The sequence below is a fragment of the Medicago sativa genome, chromosome 2 (genome assembly GCF_051527215.1).
Source record: "Medicago sativa cultivar Bolivia chromosome 2, Bolivia_mono, whole genome shotgun sequence".
NCBI classification, from domain to species: domain Eukaryota; kingdom Viridiplantae; phylum Streptophyta; class Magnoliopsida; order Fabales; family Fabaceae; genus Medicago; species Medicago sativa.
In genome coordinates, this window is record NC_140750.1 from 74,083,423 (window position 1) to 74,110,743 (window position 27,321).

General features: G+C 35.7%; 4 protein-coding genes and 1 pseudogene across 7 annotated transcripts; 2 read left to right on the forward strand and 3 right to left on the reverse strand.

Moving 5' to 3' along the window:
- Positions 1-237: 237 nt before the first annotated feature.
- Positions 238-1,630, forward strand: LOC146950620 (F-box only protein 8-like). The gene has a single exon (XM_085741575.1). It carries the CDS (start codon positions 270-272, stop codon positions 1,494-1,496), a length of 1,227 nt encoding a protein of 408 aa, XP_085597701.1. The 5' UTR covers positions 238-269; the 3' UTR covers positions 1,497-1,630.
- Positions 1,631-9,024: 7,394 nt separating this feature from the next.
- On the reverse strand, positions 9,025-10,416 carry LOC146950621 (uncharacterized). The gene has a single exon (XM_085748655.1). It carries the CDS (start codon positions 10,414-10,416, stop codon positions 9,025-9,027), a length of 1,392 nt encoding a protein of 463 aa, XP_085604781.1.
- Positions 10,417-15,128: 4,712 nt separating this feature from the next.
- On the forward strand, positions 15,129-21,164 carry LOC146950622 (casein kinase 1-like protein 9). 3 transcript variants are annotated; one of them, XM_085746564.1, is made up of 6 exons: positions 15,131-15,280; positions 15,388-15,428; positions 15,567-15,746; positions 15,863-15,907; positions 16,127-16,212; positions 17,117-21,164. In XM_085746564.1, exons 3-6 carry the CDS (start codon positions 15,671-15,673, stop codon positions 17,246-17,248), a joined length of 339 nt encoding a protein of 112 aa, XP_085602690.1. In that variant the 5' UTR covers positions 15,131-15,280; positions 15,388-15,428; positions 15,567-15,670; the 3' UTR covers positions 17,249-21,164. The 3 variants fall into 3 exon arrangements, with proteins under 3 accessions (XP_085602692.1, XP_085602690.1, XP_085602691.1); XM_085746566.1 differs by lacking the exon at positions 15,863-15,907 and having other exon boundaries at positions 15,129-15,280; XM_085746565.1 differs by lacking the exon at positions 15,388-15,428 and having other exon boundaries at positions 15,157-15,280.
- LOC146950623 (glutaredoxin-C9 pseudogene) lies at positions 20,433-21,183 on the reverse strand (annotated as a pseudogene). The gene has a single exon (XR_015027629.1). The product of XR_015027629.1 is annotated as a glutaredoxin-C9 pseudogene (transcript).
- A 2,007-nt stretch (positions 21,184-23,190) lies between these two features.
- LOC146950624 (prohibitin-1, mitochondrial) lies at positions 23,191-27,248 on the reverse strand. Its single transcript, XM_085746567.1, has 6 exons — positions 27,156-27,248; positions 26,762-26,929; positions 26,546-26,662; positions 24,717-24,887; positions 24,141-24,353; positions 23,191-23,593 (listed from the first exon to the last, which is right to left on the reverse strand). The coding sequence occupies exons 2-6, from the start codon at positions 26,927-26,929 to the stop codon at positions 23,402-23,404; spliced, it is 861 nt and encodes a 286-aa protein (XP_085602693.1). The 5' UTR covers positions 27,156-27,248; the 3' UTR covers positions 23,191-23,401.
- Positions 27,249-27,321: the final 73 nt, after the last annotated feature.

Genomic DNA, 27,321 nt, shown 5'->3' on the forward strand with positions numbered 1-27,321 from the left:
TGAGAAAATCTGTGAGAATAAACAAACCAACTTCATTAAAATTAGGAAACAGATAAGTACAGCTGCTTCTCTCTCAATTAAGGTGTTCAAAACGGTATACTATTGAGAGCAAACTAAGGTTAAAAAAGGAAAACTTATGAATTAAGTAATCTTTGTCAAACCCTTACTTGTGAATTAAGTATTCAAGGACATTGTTTGTTTATAATCAATCACAGACACACACGATTGTACATTCTCCCTCTTCCTTAATAACTCCTTCCACTCTCTCGATGGCCAAATCTTTGGGTGAAAAAAAGGTTAGAAATAACATACCTCAAGATCTTGCATTATTAGTTTTGACAAAACTTCCTTTAAAATCTTTGAAGCGTTTTGGATGTGTACACAAAACATGGTCTCTCTTGTTTGAAAACCAGTATTTCATCACCATGTTCAGGGCTAATTTTATATCTATTTCTCACTCCTACTGCGATGATACATCACTCATCATACACCAGGTTGTCTCTAAAGGTCACACTGCGTCCTTTTTGCATTTACTGTCAAGTCAGAGCTTTGAGAATAGACTTAAATCGGACTTGCCAACTCCACTTCAAACGGAGCACCCTATCTTTTTTATTTTGGGTTCTAGCACTATTAACGGAACTCTTTGCCTTTCCAAAGCAGATCATAGTGCACTTGTATTGTGGAATCCAACAACAAATGAAGTCAATGTCATTCCTCCCAGTCCTATGGAGTGGGTGTCACCTTATTGGAGCCCTTTGATTCGTTGTCATGGATTTGGTTATGACCATGTTAGAGATGACTACAAGATTATTAGGCGCCTAGCTTATTTTCCATTAAGTGAAAGAGATCTTCTTTATCCCAATCTACCAGAAGATGCGCAATCGGAAAAAATATCTTATGATGATGTATGGGAGATTTATAGTCTAAGATGTAACACTTGGGAAAAACTTGATGTCAATATGCCTCCGGATTCAAATGGAGATCTATTATACTCGGATGATGGAATATGTCATTGGTTGTATGAAACTAATGATCAACTTTTCTTGGTATCATTTGACCTCAGCAGCTATGTGTTTTTTACAACAAGCACGCCCATAATAGATCACAAATTAGATTTTGAGGATCCCAATATTGATTATGGTATGGTGGCACGATTGGTGATGTTAAATGGGTCCATCGCTTTGATCTCTTGGTATGTAGACACGACTACCTTTGACATATTAATTTTAGGTGAACTTGGTGTGAGTGAATCATGGACTAAACTCTTCACTATTGGACCTTTGCCCTCCTGTATTGAGGAACCTGTTGGAGTAGGGAGGAATGGTGATATATTCTTCCAAAAAATAAAGGATGGAAAATTAGTCTGCTATGATTTAAGTACACACATGGTTGAGGAAATCGGTCTTGAAGAAGCACCATCAAATAGAATAACTTACAAGAAAAAGTGGTTTGTCAAATTCAATAACCTATTAGTTGGTTTTCTTGTTCTCAACTAAGAGATATAAGTCATTAGTTGGTTTTCTTGTAAACAACTAAGAGATTTATGGTTGTGTTTATTAGGATCATTTTACCTTGAATAATAAAAAATGATTTGTCAATCACTCGTTATCATAATTATGATTATGCAGTATATGAAAAATACAAACCATTTTATAATTATGAATATTGTTGCTTTATAAATTTTATATTGAAAGTCTGTTATTTTTCTATTTGAAAGTATACGTTTGACTTGATGAAAATATCAAGTTATTTGAAATGCTTTAAAAAAAGATGATTAACTGATTGCTTTGCAGAATGCAAATGAATGGTTCAACTATAGGAAACATATTATAAAGAAGGAGTCTCAGTAAAGTCTTTATTTTGTAAATTGTGCATTAGTTTGAATATGTTATATCGTTTGTCCAATTTATTTAGAATGAAGTGAAATGTTAAAAACTGAAAGACAGTTTAGGTTTCCTAAACATAGTAATTGGAGTATAGTTTTTTTTTCTTTTTCTACTTGTTTGAGGAGTGTTTGTATTTGTTTCTTAGTATTTTATTACATTCAAGCGCCAACCTCCTTTTGATTTGTATGCAAACATGCAAGCTTTTTTGTTCAACTTTGATGTCGTTTAAACAGTCTTTGGGATAGATTTAACTTGGTGGACCTAATCAAACAGTCTTTGGGAAAAATTTACTTGGCATTGTAACTGCAGAGGAAACAGATTTATAGATAGTGTCGCGTCATTTTTCGGAGATCAAGGCTATTTGATTAGCTTTTGACTCACTTGATTATTTCACGACCGAACATTTTATTTTTTAAGAAAAGGGGGAAAAAGTTCAAACTACCCCATTTTGAAAAGATTTAGGGTTCGGGGGTTAGTTACATAAAGGGAAGGTATTAGCACCCTTTATGTCCGTAGTACTCTACGGGAACCTCTTGGTTTCACTTAAATAATGTGCTATAACTTGCTTATTTTTGAAAAAAGATGAAATTTTGAATGATTAAAAGAAAGACCTAGTTATCTACATTTTATTGATTTGGAAGGACGAATGTCTTTTGCCTACGTACCCAGGAGGGATCAAAATCACGTAGTTCGTGGTAAAAATTGACGTTTGATTGGTTGAGTGTTTTTTATTAGTTTGAAAAAGGTTTTAAAATAAAAGCCAAGTGGCAAATAAGAATTTGTTTGTGTTTTTTTAATTTAAATGAAAATAGACTTGAAATAAAATTAAATTGATTGGTATTTGATTAAAGAAAATAAAATGGAAAAGACGCTCACTTGATTTAGGATCAAGGTTTATTTAAGAAAATATTTTTTTGTGTTTTGTGATTATTTGCATGTTTTTGTTGTTTTCAAATAATTAGAATGAAACTAAACTATCGAAGCACAAAAGAATAAAAACGTAGGGACCCCACATGGTGGCGTTGGACCACCACAAGGGCCCTTTACCTAAACTACCAAGCATAAAAGTAAACATACACCCACTCACGCACACATGCACCTAAGCTATTACAAAAAGACCTATTAATACATTCTATGGTCTGCAAGAAAAAATAAATAAATTACATTAAACCTATATTTACATTCTAAGTTCTATACAAGACGAAGAGAAGTAAATAAATTACATAACGCCTAAATTACACATTCTAATGCAATGACATAAAAAAACAATTAAAATGCATGATCAACTAGACTAAAAATGCATGGATTATTTACAATGAGCCTATATATACATTCTAAGTTCCATATGATAAGAAGTGAACAACACAAAATAAATATGTATGCAATAGATAAATGAATGATAGATATGCAGCCTAATCTAATAAATATAAGAATAATAAAAATGCAAAAGAAATAAAAAATGCCAGACGAAATTAAAATGCATAAAGAAATAGTGATGCAAGACAGGGGTGTAGGAATTAAAAGGGGGTGTACAGAATAGTAAAAAAAAAGGAGTTGGGCCTCAGGAAAGTGCAAGCTGCGTTTGGGCCTGAGGATTGAATCAGGGCCATCTGATCAAAATCGAATGGCCTTGATCTGATCAAGAGTTAAAGCAACAGTGGTCACTAGATTAGATCAGACTGGCTAAGACGCGAGGGTACACGCCCCTAATACGCACTTGCATGCATTGGAACAGAGGCTATCTATAAACACACGTTAACCTTCCCCCTCCTTCATTTCGACAAAGAATTTCTCTTTCTTCTCTTCTCATTGTTCTCTAGCTCTCTGTTCTCTCAAGGAATTGCTCTCGACTCTTTCTTCAGGTGCTCTTCAAGAGCAACAATGAACAGCCCAGAAACCGGTGGGTCTCGCGGCGGTAGGGGGTGGTCGGAGACGGTTACAACGCGGCGGTTAGCCGTCAACGACGGCGCCGCCTCAAACGTTTTTGTTACCCCCCCCCCCCCCCGCTTTTTGCTTTTTCTACTCCTACTCTCTTCCTAAGCTAATTTCTTTTAAAGAGATGACAAAAATCCAATGTTAGGCCTTAGATCGATAAAAGAAAACGAGAAAGAGAAGACCCTTTTTTTACCTTTGATTCAGGTTCGGTTCTGACTTGATGTTATAGTTTGAGGGAGGAGCAATTTGACTCTGTTTTCTGTGAGATTGTTGTTTCCTTGTATGTTGTGATGGTGCTGTAACGGTTCAGGTTTGGATCGTTCTTGTCTCTGTCCCTCTCATCTTCTTTGTTCTCAGGCTCGATTGAGAGTGTATTGAGCTCGATTTCGATGGTTTGACGATTGGAAATTGTTGCTGGACCGTTTGTTTTGATTCCGAAACGCGTCTCTTTGATCGCAGATTGTTGACGGTTTGGGTTTCGGTGATGTTACGTTGTTTCGATGGCTCGACGGCGGTTTCGAATTGATTTGGTTATGGTGCGACTTTGATTGTTATTGTGATGAAAAATGTTTCTTCTGTTATCAATTTCTTTGCAGGTTTGGGATTGATGGGATTTTATGAGGTTGTGCGTTACGTTGCTTGGATGCAGTTTATGTTTGGCTGTATCTATGTTTTGCAGGTGAATGAATTTTTGGTCTGTGTATGATTTCGGCCCCTGGGAATTTTTGTGCGTTCAAATTGGCCCCCTTTGCTGATGAATTGCAGGTGATATTTATAGTGTTGGATTTGGTTCTAGGGTTTGTTGAAAGAGCAGATAAAAATGGCTTTTGGATTGGGATGAGAGGAACGTATTGTGCTTCTGTTCCTGAGTTTGTGTTGCAGATGATGTGTGCATTGGAACTTGATGAACGCCAGCCTGTAGCTTGCATTTGGACTGTTTTTTGTACTTATGGACAAAAATAAAGCTAAAAAAGAAGATAAAGACTAAAACAAATAATAAAAATAAATAATAAAAAAGACAAAGATATTTTAAAGTTTAATTAAAAAAAGAAAGTAAAGATTTTTTTTAACAAAATTAAAGTTAATTAAAAATGAAACTAAAGATTTTTATAAACAAAATTAAAGTTAATTAAAAAACTTAAATAAAAGATGGAAATTAAAATAAAAAGAAAAGAGGGTCTGACACGGAACCAAAAATGAGGTATTTTAAAATACCTCTCTGACGATTTTTTTACTGAAAAGTCAGAGAATAATCAGAGTCAAACGACGCGTGCCAGTGTATGAATGTAGGATCCTTAGGTCAAAAATTGGGGTATGACAGTTGCCCCTATTTAAGTTTCTTCGTCCGGAGATTTGAAGATGGAATCTTTGATTCGATCAGAGCGAAGAGACTTAAATACAAAGTACACCAATTTTGGACCTAAGATGCTATAAATGCTCGTGAAATGCTTGTATGAATGCAGGACGACAAAGTTGACTTGACTGAGACGAGAAACAACGACGGGATACCCAAATTCGTTGAAGAATGGGATCCGACTCTGCTAGGGGAAATGTAGTTTCACTGGGGAAAGATTGTCTACTACCGTATTGGTTGTGTGAAGACAAAAACTTTGGGGTGACATCTCTTGAACGATAAACTGGGGACGACACATTTGAAATTGAATTTGATTAATGACATCACTGGAACAACTAACGCTGGGGATGACACTTTTTGAAATTGAAATTGAAATTGATTCGTGACGTCTCTAGAACAGATAAACTGGGGATGACACTTTCGAGAAGATAAAATGTGATTTCAAACTGTTCATTGGTTTGAACTGACCGTCTGAAACATGATGAAAGGTAAACGCAAGCGGTCCGTTGTTTTGGACTGGCGGCTAAAAAGCAAACTCAAGCGGTCCGTTGTTTAGGACTAGCAGCTTGAAACAAGATAAACTCAAGCGGTCCGTTGTTTGGGACTGGCAGCTTGAAACAAGATAAACTCAAGCGGTCTGTTGTTTGGGACTAGCAGTTTGAAACAAGATAAACTCAAGCGGTCCGTTGTTTAGGACTGGCAGCTTGAAACAATATGAAAAGTAAAATCAAGCGGTCCGTTGTTCGGGACTGGCAGCTTGAAACAAAATAAAAGGTTTGCGAGAATCCACTCGGCTTTTGCGAGAATCCACTCGGCTTGGTAAACATATGCGAGAATCCACTCGGCTTTTGCGAGAATCCACTCGGCTTCCGCGAGAATCCACTCGGCTTTTGATAAACATATGCGAGAATCCACTCGGCTTCTGCGAGAATCCACTCGGCTTGGTAAACATGCGAGAATCCACTCGGCTTTTGTAAACATGCGAGAATCCACTCGGCTTTTGATAAAAGTTTGCCAGAATCCACTGGGCTTTTGCGAGAATCCACTCGGCTTTTGCGAGAATCCACTCAGCTTTTGATAAAAGTTTGCCAGAATCCACTGGGCTTTTGCGAGAATCCACTCGGCTTTTGCGAGAATCCACTCGGCTTTTGATAAAAGTTTGCCAGAATCCACTGGGCTTTTGCGAGAATCCACTCGGCTTTTGCGAGAATCCACTCGGCTTGATAAACATATGCGAGAATCCACTCGGCTTTTGAAAAAAGTTGGCCAGAATCCACTGGGCTTCATAAGAGTTTTGCGAGAATCCACTCGGCTTTTGCGAGAAACCACTCGGCTTTTTGCGAGAATCCACTCGGCTTTTTGATGAAAGTTTGCCAGAATCCACTGGGCTTCGTAAGAGTTGGCCGGAATCCACCAGGCTTTGTAAGAGTTCGCCGGAATCCACCGAGCTTATAATAAGTGACATCTCTGGACCAGACACACTGGGGATGACACTTTTAATGATGAGAAGGTAAATGTCAGATGTTCATGTGCAGAAACTTGCTGATTGACGCAATGATAAGTGAAGATCGAACTGAAGAGACACAACCGAAACAAGATTTTGGTGACTAATGCAATCATGTATGAATTGATGTTGTGTATATGTTGTCTAGGCATGAGTGTATGAATGTGCGAAAGTATTACTGTATGAATGTACGATTGTATAAATGGATGTATGAATGTATGGATGTAACTTGTACGACTGTATATGACAGATGACTTGATGAAACAAGACAAGATAGGTAAGATGGGAGTCGGACTGACATCGCAGTACAAACACTCGGCAAACTTCCTTGGAGATGATGTTATTGCGAACAAATCAAGCCGTTGACGGTGTAAAACCTAGCACAAGGTTGCAATTGATGAACAGCAACCGATGAATCTTGGGGAGAAAGCCCATTGTTTAACCAACAGCCTGGAAGAAGTCGCCATTTGTAAATCAGCACGGAATGCTTTTCCCTTGTCATGCTTCGACAGTCATTTTTTGTATTTTTTTTGAAAATCCCTAACTTTTGCCTGGACCGCCCTTTCGGGTTTTCAGTCCACCGGGAGTATATTCCTTTTTTGTGCCCCTAATTTTTGCCTAGACCGCCCTTTCGGGTTTTCAGTCCACCGAGACGCTCTCTATTGCCTAAGCCGCCTTTTCAGGTTTTCAACTTAGCGAGCATTGATTTTTTGTATTATTTTTTGTATATATTTTTTTTGACTGTGAAAGCATCTTGCTTGAAGCAGAGGTCCCCTCCATTGTGTTTAGACATGTTTCTCTTCCGGAATGTAGCCGTTCTCGAGGCAGATGCTGATGTACGCTTCGACTACTCACAAGTTCAAAGAGAGTGCGTTTGTTGTTCACACTTTTCAAAAGATGTAAAAAAAAGGTTTTTGTATTTTGAAAATTTTTGCTTCAAGTATTGCCATCAAAAATAGAAGAAATTTTGCAAATAGAATAAGCGGGAGTTCCAAATAAATGGACACAGACTCAAATTTGATGAATTGAGTGGTGACCTACCAATGGCATGGCTCCACGGATCTTTGAAAATTTTGGAAAATGGTAAATATAATGGGAAGGGTACATTGAACACAATAACCGTTATACTCCCTGACAACTTTGAATGCCCCAGTTCCGAGTCTTTGATCTGCAGATGCTTCGAATCGGAGGTTCTTTTGACGACTGGATGCCCCAAGAGGACTGTGCTGGCTGATGCAGTTACTTGTCATGATCCTTAACTTTTGCATAGATCACCCTTTTGGGTTTTCAATCTATCAGGATAATCATCATCTTTTTTTTTTCTCTAATTTTTGCCTGGACTGCCCTTTCGGGTTTTCAGTCCACCGAGACGCTCATTTTTGCCTAAGCCGCCTTTTCTGGTTTGCGACTTATCGAGCTTCTATTTTTGACAGAGTATTTCTTGACTGCATCGGCATTCATGGGACGTGTGAGTTTGTCACCATCCATAGTCACAAGAGTCATTGCACACAATTCTTCATAATTAGGCGTCCACTTGCCCCTAGAGTCTGGTTGGAAAGTAGTACAAAGTTCCCTTCTTGAAATTCATGGGGACGAACCTTTTTGTTAGAAGCTTGTTTCAAACTTCTCTTGATATATTTGTACAAGGTCGTCATGCGTTTAAATTCGATCAAGCTTGGACTTTAGCAGAACTCCTATTGACGGGACTTCGACCTCCACAGGAAGCGTGACCTCCATGTTGCATATTGGGGAAGGAGGGGGGGCTACCCCTGTTGAAGTGTGTGCTGAAGCATGATACCCAAGTAAGGTAACGGTAACATCTCATGCCAGTCTTTGTAAGTGAATGTCGTCTTTTGGACAATCTTCTTGATTTTTGACAACTTCGATGGCTGAGATGCCCCAGTATGTGAAAGATCTCATCGGGAGTCTCTTCATTCTCTTATTCAGCTTCGGATACAAGGAACTCAAAGTTGGAAGAGAGTATATGATTAAAGGGTTCAACGGGTTTATTAATGCATGATTTGATTATTGATTTTGACAAGTAAGTACAAGTTATGATTATGCAGATATTTGAGAATGAAATTTATTTTTTGGTTTTTTGTATTACCATTTTTCCAGAAAAAGCACAGAATAAAAACAAAGTCGAGATCAAAACGACCTTTTCATTAATGATGGAAAACACATGAAGCAAAAAGCCCTACACAAGTTCTCTTCCGTCTCGGGCGGGATGGAAGGATATTTTTTTGAAAAGCGAAAACCAACAAACAAACATTATTTGAACAAAAAACAGCAGAAGGAACGTCAACAGCGACCCAATTATAGTTAACCACTCCTTGTGTTAAGTCTTAGAAGGTCAGGCGGTTGGTCCGGATCAAATTCTGAACTGCCTTCTTCATTGCATTACAATGTTCAATATCATGGTCAGGTGCCCCTTGATGGAAGGTACAGAAAAGGTCAAGTCTATAGCATGCTGGCAATCTTGTTGGTACCGGAGGAGGCGCCTTGGTCTGGACTAGATTCCTTTCGAGCAACTGTGGAAGCAAAACCGGATATTTTATAGGAATTGGGTCATACTGCGGCGTTTTTTGAGCCTGGCGATGTGGATCGACTTGCTGACCTTTCACCATATTCACTCCCTGGTCTTTCTCCTTTGAACTGCCAGCGGGGACACTTTCATTGATCAATCGTCCTTCTCGGACTCCTTCTTCTAGTCGTACACCCGTAGCAACCATCTCAGCAAAGTCCATGGGGGTACTTCCGACCATATTCACGTAATAGAACTGACTGAGAGTTTTTAAGAAGAGCTTGGTCATCTCCTTCTCTTCTATGTGCGGGCTGACTTGGGCAGCAATATCCCTCCACCGCTGGGCATACTCTTTGAACGTTTCTTTGTCTCCCTGAGTCATAGCCTGAAGATCACTTCGGTCTGGGGCCATATCTACATTGTAACTGTATTGTTCAACAAAAGCATCACACAGGTCACGGAAGGTTTGAATCTTTGTTTTGTCCAGATTCATGTACCACTTTGAGGCAGGACTAGCTAAACTTTCTTGGAAGAAATAGATAAGGACTTTGTCATCTTTGGCATAGGCAGACATCCTTCTCACATACATTGTTAGATGCTCCTCAGGACAAGAATTCCCTTTATACTTCTCGAAATCTGGTACCTTGAACTTGTGGGGTACTTGGACGTCCGGCACTAAACAGAGATCGTAAGCAATCTTCCCAAACACTTTCTTCCCATGGAGGGCTCTCGTATCTCGCTGAATTTCATCATATTTTTGCTGTAAGTCATTCACTCTATCATAGGCTTCCATATCCCCTGAATGGTAGATGGGTTCTTCATCTTGTGGAATGGTATGTATCACAGGTGCTGAATAGGTCATAGCGACTGGAGGAGCTCTCATAGGAGGTGGAGGAACATGAGCTACATATTGATGGGTAGGCATCTGAGCTTCACAAGCAATGGGACGGAGTATTTCGCCAGCAGTAAGAGGCGGGAACCAGGGCACGGAACGTTGTGGAGCAGAGTACTCCGGAGTATCGGCACAAAACGTCCATTCAGGGCCAGTAGAAACAGTTTCGGCTTGAGTCCTGATAGGTGGAGGAGGAGGTGGAGGTGCTTGTGCTTGGGCAACTGTCAGTGTCTTCATCAATTCAGTCATTTCGTCCATCTTAGTTTGCATAGTCGCCATTTCTTCACGGAGCAATTGATTTTCTTGCTCGATAAACTCCATCTTCTCTTTATGATTGCTCAAGTGTTGTAAATGCGAGTTGGTTTCAGACGAGGACACCATGACACTTTTGAGGTGGGTTGACCTTTTATGGAAGAGAAAAATTTGTGAGACTCAGAATTGAGACTATGAAATGCAGAATGATGCATGATGCTTTATGCAAAAATAGACACAATTTTTTTTGAAGGACTTGTCAAAGTAATTGTAAACATCATAAGGAACATTGTTTCATTTGATAATTGAAGATATTACGAACAGTTTCCTTTTTAAAAGTAAAAGCAAAGTTAAGGAAAAAGTCCCTCATAAAGCTAAAGTCTAGTTAAGACTTTTGAAAATGTATTTCTTGGTGTTCCTCTTTACAAGGTCTATACCTCTGATGTTTACAAGACGACTTATCTAAGTCCTTCGATATTTTGATGATAAAAAGTTTTTATGAAGATATGCATGTATGCATGAATATGCTAAAGAACAATGAAAACATGGTGTGGTTTAAGTCCATAATGTTGGGGTCAAGGGTAACAACGCCATTTGGTAAGGACTATGATTTCAATTGCACTTGTAACAAGGGTTCTACCAAGTTCCCAAAGTTTTCAACCACTTCCGAATATTTGTCAGGTGACGAGAGTACTCTCGTTCCAACAAAATTCGTAGGTTAGTCTCGTTTGGGTGTAGTATCGCGTGTCGACCAATACGAGAGTACTCTCGACTAGCCACCGCACTACGTCCTAAAAGGCCAAGATGGGTTAAAGGTGACTAAAGGTTCTCAACTTCGACGGTCACTTGAAAGTAACATGCCATACGCGAGTACTCACGACGACAAAAGTATACCTCCAAGATCCCTCCATTGAGTGGGTTATCACATGTACCAATACCGAAGAGTACTCTTGGCATGGAAACTATGATTATACCCGTTCCTATCTTAATTTCCCTCAAGTCCGGGTGTAGGACTTATCTCACCACTCACGTTAAAAGAAAGAAGAAAGAAGAAGGAGAGAATATACATACACATATTTCCATCTTTTTATTTTTATTTTTTTAGCAAGTAATAGCACAAAAATTTAGATGAAACCAAGTTAGGCTCAACCCTCTTAGGGGGTCCCCAGTGGAGTCGCCATTTCTGTCGCGTCATTTTTCGGAGATCAAGGCTATTTGATTAGCTTTTGACTCACTTGATTATTTCACGACCGAACATTTTATTTTTTAAGAAAAGGGGGAAAAAGTTCAAACTACCCCATTTTGAAAAGATTTAGGGTTCGGGGGTTAGTTACATAAAGGGAAGGTATTAGCACCCTTTATGTCCGTAGTACTCTACGGGAACCTCTTGGTTTCACTAAAATAATGTGCTATAACTTGCTTATTTTTGAAAAAAGATGAAATTTTGAATGATTAAAAGAAAGACCTAGTTATCTACATTTTATTGATTTGGAAGGACGAATGTCTTTTGCCTACGTACCCAGGAGGGATCAAAATCACGTAGTTCGTGGTAAAAATTGACGTTTGATTGGTTGAGTGTTTTTTATTAGTTTGAAAAAGGTTTTAAAATAAAAGCCAAGTGGCAAATAAGAATTTGTTTGTGTTTTTTTAATTTAAATGAAAATAGACTTGAAATAAAATTAAATTGATTGGTATTTGATTAAAGAAAATAAAATGGAAAAGACGCTCACTTGATTTAGGATCAAGGTTTATTTAAGAAAATATTTTTTTGTGTTTTGTGATTATTTGCATGTTTTTGTTGTTTTCAAATAATTAGAATGAAACTAAACTATCGAAGCACAAAAGAATAAAAACGTAGGGACCCCACATGGTGGCGTTGGACCACCACAAGGGCCCTTTACCTAAACTACCAAGCATAAAAGTAAACATACACCCACTCACGCACACATGCACCTAAGCTATTACAAAAAGACCTATTAATACATTCTATGGTCTGCAAGAAAAAATAAATAAATTACATTAAACCTATATTTACATTCTAAGTTCTATACAAGACGAAGAGAAGTAAATAAATTACATAACGCCTAAATTACACATTCTAATGCAATGACATAAAAAAACAATTAAAATGCATGATCAACTAGACTAAAAATGCATGGATTATTTACAATGAGCCTATATATACATTCTAAGTTCCATATGATAAGAAGTGAACAACACAAAATAAATATGTATGCAATAGATAAATGAATGATAGATATGCAGCCTAATCTAATAAATATAAGAATAATAAAAATGCAAAAGAAATAAAAAATGCCAGACGAAATTAAAATGCATAAAGAAATAGTGATGCAAGACAGGGGTGTAGGAATTAAAAGGGGGTGTACAGAATAGTAAAAAAAAAGGAGTTGGGCCTCAGGAAAGTGCAAGCTGCGTTTGGGCCTGAGGATTGAATCAGGGCCATCTGATCAAAATCGAATGGCCTTGATCTGATCAAGAGTTAAAGCAACAGTGGTCACTAGATTAGATCAGACTGGCTAAGACGCGAGGGTACACGCCCCTAATACGCACTTGCATGCATTGGAACAGAGGCTATCTATAAACACACGTTAACCTTCCCCCTCCTTCATTTCGACAAAGAATTTCTCTTTCTTCTCTTCTCATTGTTCTCTAGCTCTCTGTTCTCTCAAGGAATTGCTCTCGACTCTTTCTTCAGGTGCTCTTCAAGAGCAACAATGAACAGCCCAGAAACCGGTGGGTCTCGCGGCGGTAGGGGGTGGTCGGAGACGGTTACAACGCGGCGGTTAGCCGTCAACGACGGCGCCGCCTCAAACGTTTTTGTTACCCCCCCCCCCCCCCCCCCCGCTTTTTGCTTTTTCTACTCCTAATCTCTTCCTAAGCTAATTTCTTTTAAAGAGATGACAAAAATCCAATGTTAGGCCTTAGATCGATAAAAGAAAACGAGAAAGAGAAGACCCTTTTTTTACCTTTGATTCAGGTTCGGTTCTGACTTGATGTTATAGTTTGAGGGAGGAGCAATTCGACTCTGTTTTCTGTGAGATTGTTGTTTCCTTGTATGTTGTGATGGTGCTGTAACGGTTCAGGTTTGGATCGTTCTTGTCTCTGTCCCTCTCATCTTCTTTGTTCTCAGGCTCGATTGAGAGTGTATTGAGCTCGATTTCGATGGTTCAACGATTGGAAATTGTTGCTGGACCGTTTGTTTTGATTCCGAAACGCGTCTCTTTGATCGCAGATTGTTGACGGTTTGGGTTTCGGTGATGTTACGTTGTTTCGATGGCTCGACGGCGGTTTCGAATTGATTTGGTTATGGTGCGACTTTGATTGTTATTGTGATGAAAAATGTTTCTTCTGTTATCAATTTCTTTGTAGGTTTGGGATTGATGGGATTTTATGAGGTTGTGTGTTACGTTGCTTGGATGCAGTTTATGTTTGGCTGTATCTATGTTTTGCAGGTGAATGAATTTTTGGTCTGTGTATGATTTCGGCCCCTGGGAATTTTTGTGCGTTCAAATTGGCCCCCTTTGCTGATGAATTGCAGGTGATATTTATAGTGTTGGATTTGGTTCTAGGGTTTGTTGAAAGAGCAGATAAAAATGGCTTTTGGATTGGGATAAGAGGAACGTATTGTGCTTCTGTTCCTGAGTTTGTGTTGTAGATGATGTGTGCACTGGAACTTGATGAACGCCAGCCTGTAGCTTGCATTTGGACTGTTTTTTGTACTTATGGACAAAAATAAAGCTAAAAAAGAAGATAAAGACTAAAACAAATAATAAAAATAAATAATAAAAAAGACAAAGATATTTTAAAGTTTAATTAAAAAAAGAAAGTAAAGATTTTTTTTAACAAAATTAAAGTTAATTAAAAAAGAAACTAAAGATTTTTATAAACAAAATTAAAGTTAATTAAAAAACTTAAATAAAAGATGGAAATTAAAATAAGAAATTAAAATAAAAAGAAAAGAGGGTCTGACACGGAACCAAAAATGAGGTATTTTAAAATACCTCTCTGACGATTTTTTTACTGAAAAGTCAGAGACTAATCTGGGTTAAACGACGCGTGCCAGTGTATGAATGTAAGATCCTTAGGTCAAAAATTGGGGTATGACAGATAGAAAGATGGATAGAGGTATGGTGGCAAAAGAATTTTCCTGAAAGAGAAATAGATTTATGAGGCAAAAGAATTTTCCTGAAAGAGAAAAATTTACTTGGCATTGTAGTGTATGCTTACTATAGATTCTAACAATTGCATGGTGTTCGATTTTGCTTGAATGTTCTCTTTTCATACTCACAAGTTCCATGAATATTGATCATTTGTTCTTCATTTCTATGCAGGGTCGTTTCTAAGATTTTGGTGACCTAGGACGAACCTACAATTTGAGTCCTATAACTAATAAATATATATAAACAACAAACTTGATACAAAAAACTAACCAATTTTTTTAAGGCCTAATAGACCCCTAAAAGAAAAATTTGGGGCCTAAATTTCGTACTTATTTTTTGGGGCCTAAGTCGCCCTCTTCGTCCTGCATCAAAATGCTTCTATGTAATGTTTGTTTAACGTAAGAAAGAGGCATATTGCAGACTTGCAGTTAAGAAATATGAAATATTGGTTTAGTTCTAGAATGTCAGAGTGCAAAACTTATTACTTGTCTACTAACTATACTATAAAAAACATTCAATAGATATTTCCATTTTTGCCCTTCATACGGGCATTTAGGTAATTTTCTAATCGGTGAAAATTCTTTGTTGACACCTCATGTTGCCTATATATTTGGTGTTTTAGCAGCATTTCTCCACTTTCTTCTTTCTCAACCGATGCCAATAACTCACAAAACCTCCATTGTTGAGTAATTGAAGCTTTGCATGTATCTTTTCCTTCTCAAATCTATCAACAAAAGTTACAGAGAATCAAGGTGAGTTGGGATTATTAAATTTTCGTTTTTGATTTGGCTGAAACACAAATACCCTTTTTCTCCAAAATTAAAGTTTCTTACTTTTGATTAAGTTGAGATTGTTGCAGGTAGAATATGGATTGAAAAAAGTAGTTGAATCTAAATTAAGGTTTGTTGAATCTAAAATGTCACTCACTGGATTTGTATTTCATTACCCCCAATTTGCATTTCATCTTGATTATTAGATTGTGAATTTTTGTTGGGTTTGGTGGATTTTGGAATAAAGTTAGGATTTTTATTGATTCAGGTGAAAGAATATGTGGAGAATCAATCAATTTGGTCTTTTTCCTTCCTCTATTTGAATTTATCCACAATCAATGGCTGAATTGAAAATTTAAAGGTGATTTTATTATGGATCATGTGATTGGTGGAAAGTTTAAACTTGGAAGGAAAATTGGGAGTGGTTCTTTTGGAGAGCTCTATCTAGGTTTGTTCATCTTTATTCCCTTTTTTTGTTTTTAAATCATTTATTTGGGTACATTGTAATGTAATTGTATTGTTTTGTTAATATTATCATGTTGATTCTTTTGTTTCTTATATCAGCTGTTAATATACAAACTGGAGAGGAGGTGGTTGTTAAGCTGATATGTGAGTTCTGGAGGACAATAACATTAATATTTGTTTTTTTTGTTTTTTTAGTTCTATTCTGTTACCAAACCACAAACATCTGGTTGCTACTGAATTTTCCATCGTTGGCTTAATCTCAGTTCCATTGTTGGTATCAGTTGATTTTTGTTGTTGTGTCGCTTCATTACTAATTAAACTGATGTTGAATTTCTTACTACACATGTGATTATGTCTGCCCAGTTCAGGACAAATTCATTTGTTGCTGTGTGCAAGGTCGTGACTTGATGAAATTGAGGACGTTCCACATGGAATACGACATTGACATTGTAAGTTCATTGCAAAAATCATACGACAATGGTATTTTATTCATTCTTTCTCATCTTTACTTTTTAGTATGAGTCTTTATGATTCCTTTGTTACTTTATGGTTCCTTTTTTGATTATCAAGATGGAAATTAATAATTATGTTAGCTTGAACGTGTCTCATTCTTACTGAACTGCATATGCCTTATTAGTATGAGTCTTTTCAGGTGTGTAGTTTAGTTTAACATGTCAAATCTACACAGAATTCTTCATCTAAAGTTAACTGTGAATTGACATATCGCATCAAGCTCACTTTGGTGCAAAGCATTTTTGACATTTGCATTAAAATTGATTAGTAAAATGATAGTTTTGTGTAGAATCTATATGGATTTCAAGAGATAATTTGTCCAATGGGACTGATGATTGTGTTCTCAAGCTCATTGTTGCAATGGTACTTCTATCACTATTGTTGCTGCTTTTATCAGTTTGAAATAACTTCACTTAGATAATTAAATAATGATACCATTTAACAGAGATCATAACTTTTGCTTGCTCTCTTTGTAGCTTGCTTTACAATATAGTGTGGATAGCACTTATAGTCTTCATGTCAGTTACCAATATCCAAAGATATTTTTACTTGCTATGTGTATTGCAAGTTCTGATACGATGCTATTGAATTCATGGTAAAGCAATAGGATAATTTGAATAATTCCTAACTATATATATTTAATCAAGTAAATGATTACATTAAAGGGGTGAGTTATTAGAAAATAAAATCATTTTTGGAGAAACATGTATGCTACTATATAATTTGTGTCCCTTCTCCATAAACACCTTTAAAGTTCATGTAGACTTCAATCTTCATATTTATCACATTGTGCACTTTTAGGATTTATATTGGTTTTCATTAGTACAAATTTTTGTGTAGGATAGAGAAGAAGTGCAGCATCACATATTTGTCTTGCTATTTGTTGGGTTGGCTTATAGCTTCATGATGCTTTTGTTCACATGGCTTTTCGGTGCTGCCACACTCACCGGTATTGAAAATGGAGTGGTTTAATCGTTTGTGTTGTCGACTCATTTTGGATAAGAGGAACTTGATTGTGCTCAAAAGATGTTAGAGTCAATCCCACAATTGATGATTATGTTGTTTATGCACTTTTCAACTTTCATTGGGTCAAAGAATGCACATGTAGTACCTGCAACTAACACTTACGTACAAGTTTGTTTTTATGCTGTTATGTATCCTTGATTTAAAGCATGGCTTCAATTCATGTTTCATAAATTGAAGAAGTTAAACAGAATTTTTTGGAGGGAAGTAATACAAGCTTTCTTCATTTCCATTTTTTTTAATATTGGCTTATTGACCTCTCTTTTTTGTATGTAACATTGCATAATAATGCACCATAGTTAAACATAACAAAAATGTAGCAAGGCTGCCCAATATCACTATAAATCTATCAGATTATCCCATATCAAGTGTTGTGTCGTAGATGGCTTTAAATATGAGACTTATACTAAGACCAAATGTACAAACTGTGGTATAATTGTCACATATTTTGTTGTTCGTTAGAATTGTACACAAACCAAATAAGTAAATAGGCATTTTATTTGTTGAAATTGCAAGGGCCGGTCAATTTAGTCCCTCAAATATGTGAAATAGCAATTTGTTCCTTTAAATTGAAAAATATCGAACATTTTAGTCATTTTTTAGATTTTGTCCCACAATTTGAAAGGTTCTATGCTTATTTTGATGCAGCAAAAGACTATTCATCAAGTCTATGTATATTTAAGTCTATAAAATTGGCCTTATTCAACCTAAATCCTGTGAAATGTCATAAGTAAACTTTCAACAGACATAGGTAAAACAATCAAATTAATTTTTTGTTTGGTAAATTCTCTAGACAATGATACAAGAGTTATGGTTACTCTTTCTTCTTCTACTCATGATTTGTGCAGTTTTTGGTTGCTTCCTAGAACCAAAATAGATGGAAATTTGTTGGAGGTCCTTAAAGCTTTGAGTTACAGATTTGCTAGGATTTTCATCGTGGAAAGATGCATAAAAAATTTGAAATTGTTTGCTTGCTTATGCATTGCAATTGCACTGCAGTGAATCACTATTGTCTAATTGCAGGTAACAAGTAGGAGGATAAATTTTATAGTTTACAATGAGGCCAACACTACTGTGGAAGGTTTGAATTTTGATTCTGCAGTTGGGAACCAAAGAAAGGAATGAATAGAGGTTCCTCTGCCATTAGTCCTTATATAAAAGTATATCTTTAGGAGACATCCGTCAAAACTAATTAAAGACATGCATGTATTACCTTGAATTCTCTCTTGCATTCGTCAAAACAAACATAAAACATGCTGTGTTCAGAAAACGGACAAGTTTGACTGATGTTCTTTTAAATTGTCATTTTTCAAATTTAAGAAACTAAATTGTCCGAAGCACAATCAAGTATAGTTGATATTATTCAATAAACTATACATGCATTCTGAATAGAATTAAATGACTTCAAATAACTCAATATATACAAGCATTATGTTTGAAACTGTACACAATCAATTCTAGTATTCTTTGAATTATTTTGTTGCTCAATGATGTTGAACCTGATGTTCTGACCATTTGATCTGGGTTTCCAATCAGCTTGTTTCAGAATGTTGTTAATATGTCTTCCAAGTAGCACAATTGCCTCAGACAAGTTTTCATCATTCTTACGATCTCCTTAAGATTCTTCAACATCAGCATCAGAGACAAAAGCAATACTTTTCCCTTTATTTTCTTCCCTGTTATTGATCACAATTTCAAAATTCTGGAGGGATCCTATTAGCTCATCAACTTTCATACTGGATATATTCTGAGCTTCTTCTATAGTAGTGACCTTCATGTCAAATCTCTTAGGTAAAGATCTGAGAATTTTTCTAACAAGCTTTTCATCAGACATCTTTTCCCCAAGTGAATCAAAAGAGTTTGCCATGTCAAGGGTGTTCATGTGGAAGTCCTGAATGTTCTCATCTTCCTTCATTTTTAGATTTTCAAATTGGGTAGTCAAAAGTTGAAGTCTTGACATTTTTACTTTGAATGTACCTTCATGTGCAGTTTTGATAATCACCCAGGCATCCTTGGCAACAGTGCATTGTTTGATCATTATGAACATGTTTTTGTCAACCCCATTGAATAGTGCATTCAATGTCTTGGAGTTTCCAAGAGTTAACTCATCTTCAGCAGTGGTTCACTCTTCTTCTGGGTTTTGTATAGTTTTCTTGTTGTTATCTTTATCAAGAACAAGAGGATGTTCCCAACCTTTTAGAACTATCTTCCATGTCTTGCTATCTATGGATTTGAGGAAAGCACTCATGTGTGATTTCCGGTAGTCGTAGTTGGAACCATCCAACAAAGGTGGTCTGTTCACAAATACTCCTTCCTTGTCCATAACATATAAGTTATAATTAGACAAAATTATCAAAGCCTAGCTAATTATGTTGTGTTTATCTAATTCTTGATTGTCTTGAACCTTCTTGAAGAGCCTCGTCAAAAATAATTGTAGAAGATGAAAATTAGTAATACAAAGGCATGGGGTCTGTAAATTAAAAAAAAAACGATGGAGTAGGCAATGGCTTTGGGCTGGTGCACAATTGAGCCCAAGATGTTATGAGACGATTCTCCTTTCTTTTTTTCTTTTTTTTTTTATATTATAAATAAGGTGGTTTTTTTTTCTCAAAAGTCTAGCGCTAAAATTTACATAGACCGAGTAATGTGAAGCGGAGAATTATGAATTTAAACAGCATTTTATCATATCAAATGTTTTTGTATCTTTCTATTTTTGAATTGTACATAAATAATTAATGTGATTCTATTTTGATAATTATAACAATATAAGACTACATTTTGTATACACTGATTTTAGGCTAACTAGTTACATAGTTTGTTGTGGTTTTAGCTAATTTTAAACTACATGATATTTGTAGAGAAATATAATATCACGAACGTGTCTCAAAGTGTTGCCATCATTAGACATCCCTTTAAATAGATATCAAAATACCAAGTGAGATTGTGACTAATTGAAGATGTTAGACTTCCATAACATAGTGAATCAAAATTCAAAAATCCAATTGAAAAATATATCCATATTTGACGTGTCTCAAATATGATGGAGGTAATAATATGTTGAAACCAAACCTCCCGTGGAAGTTAACCTATTGAAACCAAAACAAAATAGATCTCAAAACACAATGTGAAAAAGAATTAAAACGTTTTGCAAAACGACCTATTTAAAATCCAAACATCCTTTGACCACAAAATTCCAACCATCATAGCATATGAGAGACCATCAATTTTGATGGTGGCATTTTGAATTGATGTGTTTTGAATTTGATTAACTAGAATAAGATTACATCGTAATTTATGTCAAGAAAATAACCAGCCAAATTGAATGCTAAGAAACACTGTAAATCTGTAATTTTTTTAAAATCAAACATTAGTTCCTTAAACTAAATGGATTAATTAACGACAAGAAACAATGAAATCATAGCCATAAAGCTCCAGCTTGTTTAAGCAATGGAACCAATTCACCAGAAATATGAGTAGCCATGAGACGATCCAATCCACCAAACAACTTACCACCTATAAACACCATTGGAAACTGCACATTTCCTTCAATTATTGATTCCAATTCTCTTGCAACACTTACTTCATCTTTCTCTTCTTCCACCTCATGAATTGCAGGGTTAACACCAAGACTCTGGAGAAGCCTTTTCACCACATGAGTCATGCAGCAACCTCGTTTCCCAATCACTATCACAGCGTTCTCAGAAACCATGTTCAAAATCATCTTTTCTTCTCCTTTGGGTGAAGCATGATTCTCCTTCTTCTTGTTAGAATAATAATTTTCATTGATGTTACCAAAATTGTTGTGTGATGACATGTAAGGAATTGCTTGATGCATGATGTTAGTTTTGAGAGAGAGTGGGTTGGTTATGGAGATTATGAAGATGATGGAATATATATAAATAGAGAAGGGGATGGGATCGTTTACTCGTTATTTTATTTTTGACAAAAGACTCAATTTAGTCTCGCACAATTTGCTAGTGGTCCAATTCTTTCGAACAAAAATACAAATTAGTCTATGACATTTTTATATTAGAAACAAATTAATCACTCTATAAATTTTGACTCATTATAATAGTATGAACTATGGCTAAATTTCATATTGATAAATTGTGAAAGACCAAATCGGAGTTTAAGTTTATTTTGAATGAATCGTTTACTCATTATGACGTCAACGGGAATTGAGGAAAATAATGTTCAAAGTAACTACGCGGTAGTATTCGGTCATCTTAATGTTGTTGTGGCTGACGTTTAAGGTTGTCACTTGTTTTGTTTGCAATTTGTGTACGTATTTGTTTGGACGGCGCCCAACTTATTATGCTCCATGTTTTGTCTTAAATCTGTTTTTTGTTTTAAAATAATAAATTCTCATTGCTGATGAGATGAGATCCCGGACAATACGGAGAATATGATTTATTTGGATGTGAAAAGAGATGGGGTGGATCATAGGAAAAAAGAAAAATAGAAAATATGATTGTCACTAATTTGTTTGTTTTTTCATTAAACTAAAATCTTATAAGGTCTTGCAAATCAACAAATAGTGGTTGTCCTTGTGAGCTTAGCTCAGTTGATATGAACAATGCATAAAATATGCAAGGTCTGAGGTTCAAACCCCGGCCACCACAAAGGAAAAAAATCAACAAATAGTGATTGTATGGAAAGGAAACAAAAATAACTTATCAACAAATAGTGATTGTATGGAAAGGAAACAAAAATAACTTTTTGTAAAATGAAGTGCGAAAACTTCAATACAAGGTAGTATGCACTTCGATTTGTGTTGATTATGATGAGGTAGTCATCCGAACTTATAATAATATACTTATTTTATGTGGTTCTAATTTAATAGATTTCTAATTTTTCTTTGAAAATTTGTGATTATTATTTTAATCAATTTGGATATAAATAGTAAAATATTTAATGTCTAAATGAAAACAATTTATAACTTACATGTAGAAAAAAAAATTATTTTTTATATTTGAACGTGTTAAATACATAAACTGTATGAAAAAATTCTACTAACTTTCATTTATTATCATTTTCCAATACTTTAAATATTATCATTTTCCAATACTTTAAATATTACGTATAGACGGAGGTGGCACACATTGAATCGGTGAGGAAAGGGATGAGCAAGTGTTACGTCAGCATTGTCACAATACATGGTATCCATGTGGCAAAAGGATAATGTTTAACGACTCATGACGTCAGCAATGCTGTTAACACTTAACAACCAACTTGAGCGATTAGAGTTATGCCACGTCTGCTGAAGCCTTAAAGTGAGAGATAATCCCATGGCTGCATTGGAACCTTCCACAAAGCCCCCCACCTTTTTAGGGCAAAGACCACTTTTAATTTTGAAGAGCTTCTAGTAAAAAAAATGTTTGATAGACATCTTTTTTTTCGTAGACCGGCAATTTAATCATTCAACTTAATTAATTATAAATTTTTAACACGATGGTGTACAAAAGTGAGTACTATAACCGCAGTGCCAAAACGACAAGGAACAGTGCCAAAACGACAAGGAACAGTGCCAAACCGACAATCTTTAATTTTAATTCGAACGTATCCACAGCTCGGAACAAACTTTTCCTCATTTCCTATTCAATTTATAGAAACAGCCAAACACTCCCTAAGCACAACTTCTGGAACATACTCTTTGATGTTTGCTCGCAGCTTATGATATCAAAATCATGGGGTAAAAAGCACTGCAACTATAGGCTGAATAATGCAGGTAATACACGGCCTAATGAAATGAAAGATAACAATGATACCGATAAACAAAAACTTTTAGCAGTTGAATACACTATCTTAACTCATTAGAAAAGATTCCCTGAGAAAAATATAAAAATCCAACGAACTTATTTCAGGCAGCAAAATTAAATCAGGATGCCAGATTCAATAACTGGAGGTAGTTCATTTTATGCAACTTGGATCATTCGTTTGGGTCTCAGATAATCCCTCCCCCAAATTAACAAGGCCGCCATGGAGTTGTCTGTTCATTCCAACTAGGTCAGAATTCATGAAACTTTTCAAGAAAAATTACATCCTTCAAATCGATCGTTTTATACTAGAAAATTATTAAGAACTGTAAACAGAATAACCAGCTCATTTTTTGCTAGGATCCAAGTTGATCCGCTGAAGATTCAGCAAAAGATCACCTGCTTCCAGGTAAACCTTGTTTGCTGAATTTGCAATAACATGTGCTATCTCCCTCGCGGCTTCTATCTTCCTCAGTGTGATGAAAGCTGGATTGTTGGCAATGGCTTGTCCGATCAGTTGGGCACTTTTAGCCTCACCCTGTTGATGTGTAAAAAAGGTCAGGGGGGAACTAAATATTTAAGAAGCAAAATATGTTCCAACATTCAATGTTGATCAATAATTGACTGAGATGTAAAACTGGCAATTGCAAATATTACATACTAATATTTAATTTTAACACGTCATGCTAACCCTAAGGTCATTGTTTAAGAAACTCAAGGAAACTTTGTCTAGGAAATACAAGTCAAACTCTTGAAGTAATAAATACATCATTTTCTATGTAATAGCTACTTCTTTTGATTCCTTAAACAATGGCCTAAGGGCACTTGTTAGTATTTTTCGATTTTAAAACCCACATTAAACACAACCAGATTTGTGAACAAAGACAGTTGTTATTTGTTACCAAAGATGTATCCAACATCATGATCAAGAGAACAGATAGATAAGACAGTGCTAGTTTTGGGGCTAGATAGAATAATAAGTAACACTTTTTCCGAATGTATTCTACATGAAAATATAAAAACAACAAAAACATGTACCAGGCACCACAGCAGTAACTGCATAAGAATTCACGGTTTCTTCTTACCTGTGCTCTAATTACAGCACTTCTCTTGTCTTGCTCAGCTTTTTCCACAACAAATTTAGCCCTCTCAGCTTCTTGTGCAGCCACCTGCTTGGCTTCAATTGCAGCAGTAAACTCCTTGCCAAAGGTCAGACTAGTAATTGACACATCATCAAGAGCAATGTTGAAGTTGGCTGCCCTCTCAGTCAGAATCTTCCGGATTTCACGACTAACAGCCTACAAAGAATAGATCTATTAAAACATATACTTCTTTGTTGAGAATTGAAATTAACAGTGATGTCAATTAAACAAACAAAACAATAATACTTTCCCACTTAAAATGAATTCAAACCAATAAATAAATTGTAGGATGTGATTTTAATTTCATAAAACATATGCTACTGGGTAATGACAAGAATTTACACATAATACTTTCAAGGACAGATCATGTGTATGTATATTCGTCATGCTTCTGACAAATATAGAAACAAAAATAATCTAACATAATGACAGGCAAAAGAAAATAGATACCTCACCCAAGCAACATGGTTTGAAAAATAACTTGAGTTTTAATGCATCTCAACTAGATTTTCTACTTACCTCCCGCTGTGTAATAAGTTGGCTGGCATTGTACTGGGCAACCACAGCTTTCAAAGTTTCATGTATGATTGAAGGCAAAACCCGTTCATTATAATTCTCTCCAAGGGTCCGATAAACTGTAGGTAGCTGGCCAGGCAAAGGACGAGTAAGGACTCGAAGCCCAATTTTCACCTGTAAAGTGTGTACATGCGGTTTAAAGAAAAAATCAATATTGCACATGTTTAAATTTATAAAACATCTATAATCTATAAACTTGAAGTACTGGAAATTGGTTTCATGAAACCAAACATCTTTGCTACCTATGAATTATTAATTAAAACTTCCAACATTGACATCCAAAAATATTAGAAGACATAATAAGTCATCAAACAACCCTGTGAAAGTGGGAGAAAGGACATGTTGCAGATATTACGTGAGAGTATGATGCAAATTCAGAGGCTAAACATAAAAGGGAAATTCAGACTACAAGGCCAATCACCAGATGTTTAACGGCATCAAAAAGTTCAAAGAGAAACCATTTTAAATCACCACACAGACAACGGAAATGATCAAGATATCTTTATAGCATTTCTGATTTGAAATAGTTCTTAAGGGGCACATGTTATGTTTTGAAGTTTAAGCTGATACAACAATTAAATACTCCCTCCGGTCCTATTTATAAGAAAAAGTTGACTTTTGAGATTCATTGAGTAACTAATGTACTTGGTATAGAATATAGACCAAATACATCATTTATGCAATGAATCAAAAAAGTTAAATGTTTCTTATAAATAGGAAAGGAGGGAGTAGACAATAATCATCGGCATGTATAGTTAAGTCCAAATGCCAGGATCACAAGATTGAAATGTCTACAATCAATGAGAAAAATCTAAATACTAACGGATTTAATTATATCATTACACTTCTAAATGTTTTGATGTTTAAGCCTTACACCATTTGAATATGATATATCAAAAATGGGCATTTTATGCAAATAACAAAATAGCCACCTAGCAGTTGTTCAAATACTTCAACAATGATTTTGCAATCAGGAATCAGCTAAACATGTATAAACATTTCTAAATTTAAAGGGAGACTTGTATATAAATGTTTATTCAATAAACACTTATCATTTACGAGTTTATATATAAGCTATTTATAAAACTGGAGAGGCAATCCTTAACAAAGGTAAACTCCAATATAAACTTTGTAAAACGATGTCTATATTATAAGCTCCTCAAAACAAATTCATGTGGAATTGTGAACGCACCTTTTAAAATCTGAATACAGTTCTATATCTGTTTCACATTCATGAAAATTATATCACTGGTCAAACATAATGAAACATATAGAGGATTGAGGACATTACTTTGTTAACTAGGGGGGTGGTCCAGTATGAATGATGCACATAACGGAAAAATACATAATGATTTTCAGACAGGTATACCATCACAAAGAATAGAGGGAAAAAAAGAAGATATGCAAGTTATTTATTATGTTGAAAAGACTTATCCTAATGATGACATGCAAGTCTAAATAAAACTGGATTTCAGGCATGTTTGGATTGGCTTATTTATTTGAGCTAATCTCTTGACATAGGTATTGTGAGGCTGCTTGAGAGAACTTAAGATAACAGCTTACACCATTTTGCATAAGCTTTTTTCAATTTATTTTCATAAGTTCTCCAAGGTAGCTTATGAAAACAGCTTAAAACAAATACAAAAACAATTTAACTTTATTTTATCTTTAGCTATAGGAAAACCTTATGCAAACTTATACATAAGTGTTTATTATGATAAGTATTTATGCTTTAAGCTGCAAATAAGTTGTTCATCCAAACAGGGACTTACCATCTGCAGATCACGACTCCCAGAAGTACTCTCAACCAAATGAGGACGTGCACGAACATCATAGATCACCGGCCTCTCAAACCACGGAATCACAAAATGCGTTCCTTCAGGATAAACCTACACAACAAACAACACACCCATATCATTTCAATTCACAAAACCGATGAATTCAACGAAATCAAGATACAATCAAACCCCTAAACCCTAGAAAATGACCTTGTCTTTGACACCAACGAGACGGTTAAACACGATAGCACGGTGACCTCCCTCAACATTGTAAAGACTGTTAGCAGCAGCATACAAACCAATTCCACCAATAATTCCCAATTTCGCCAGTGTTGATGCAGCGCCACCACTTGGAACTTTCGCGTTCTTAAAATTCATCTTCAAAAAATAATAAATCAAACGATTAACATCAATTATAGTTTCAGATTTCAAGCGCGTGAACGAACACACGAACGCGCGATTTAGAATCAATGAACCCTAAACAAAAACGAAAATGAACTACACAAAAAATTATTCTCGCAAATAAATAGAAAATGAAAATTGATTTCTAAGGTGGAAGATTGAAGAAAGAGAATATTGAGGAAATGGAGAGGATTGTTTGTACCTTGAAGATTGCGATGAAGTAGTGTTTCTCAGAAAGAAATGAGGTTAAAGGGTTTATGAAGATTTTTATGAGTAGGGTTTAAACTTTCTGAACAAGAAAACCGTACGGTTCGGGAATTGGGGAAAAAGCTAGTGAGGATTTTATTGGGCCTTTTGACTGAATCTTC

What these genes read in the sequence shown, in the direction of transcription:
- LOC146950622 (XM_085746564.1), top strand. Translation starts at nt 15,671, where the DNA reads ATGGATCATGTGATTGGTGGAAAGTTTAAACTTGGAAGGAAAATTGGG. An exon ending in GGTGGTTGTTAAGCTGATAT is followed by an intron (nt 15,908 to 16,126) that starts GTGAGTTCTGGA and finishes ATGTCTGCCCAG; the next exon opens with TTCAGGACAAATTCATTTGT. An exon ending in TGGAATACGACATTGACATT is followed by an intron (nt 16,213 to 17,116) that starts GTAAGTTCATTG and finishes ATTTTTGTGTAG; the next exon opens with GATAGAGAAGAAGTGCAGCA.
- LOC146950621 (XM_085748655.1), bottom strand. Translation starts at nt 10,416, where the DNA reads ATGGAGTTTATCGAGCAAGAAAATCAATTGCTCCGTGAAGAAATGGCG.
- LOC146950624 (XM_085746567.1), bottom strand. Translation starts at nt 26,929, where the DNA reads ATGAATTTTAAGAACGCGAAAGTTCCAAGTGGTGGCGCTGCATCAACA. An exon ending in AACTTATTACACAGCGGGAG is followed by an intron (nt 24,354 to 24,716) that starts GTAAGTAGAAAA and finishes TATTCTTTGTAG; the next exon opens with GCTGTTAGTCGTGAAATCCG. An exon ending in GTGCTGTAATTAGAGCACAG is followed by an intron (nt 23,594 to 24,140) that starts GTAAGAAGAAAC and finishes ACACATCAACAG; the next exon opens with GGTGAGGCTAAAAGTGCCCA.
- LOC146950620 (XM_085741575.1), top strand. Translation starts at nt 270, where the DNA reads ATGGCCAAATCTTTGGGTGAAAAAAAGGTTAGAAATAACATACCTCAA.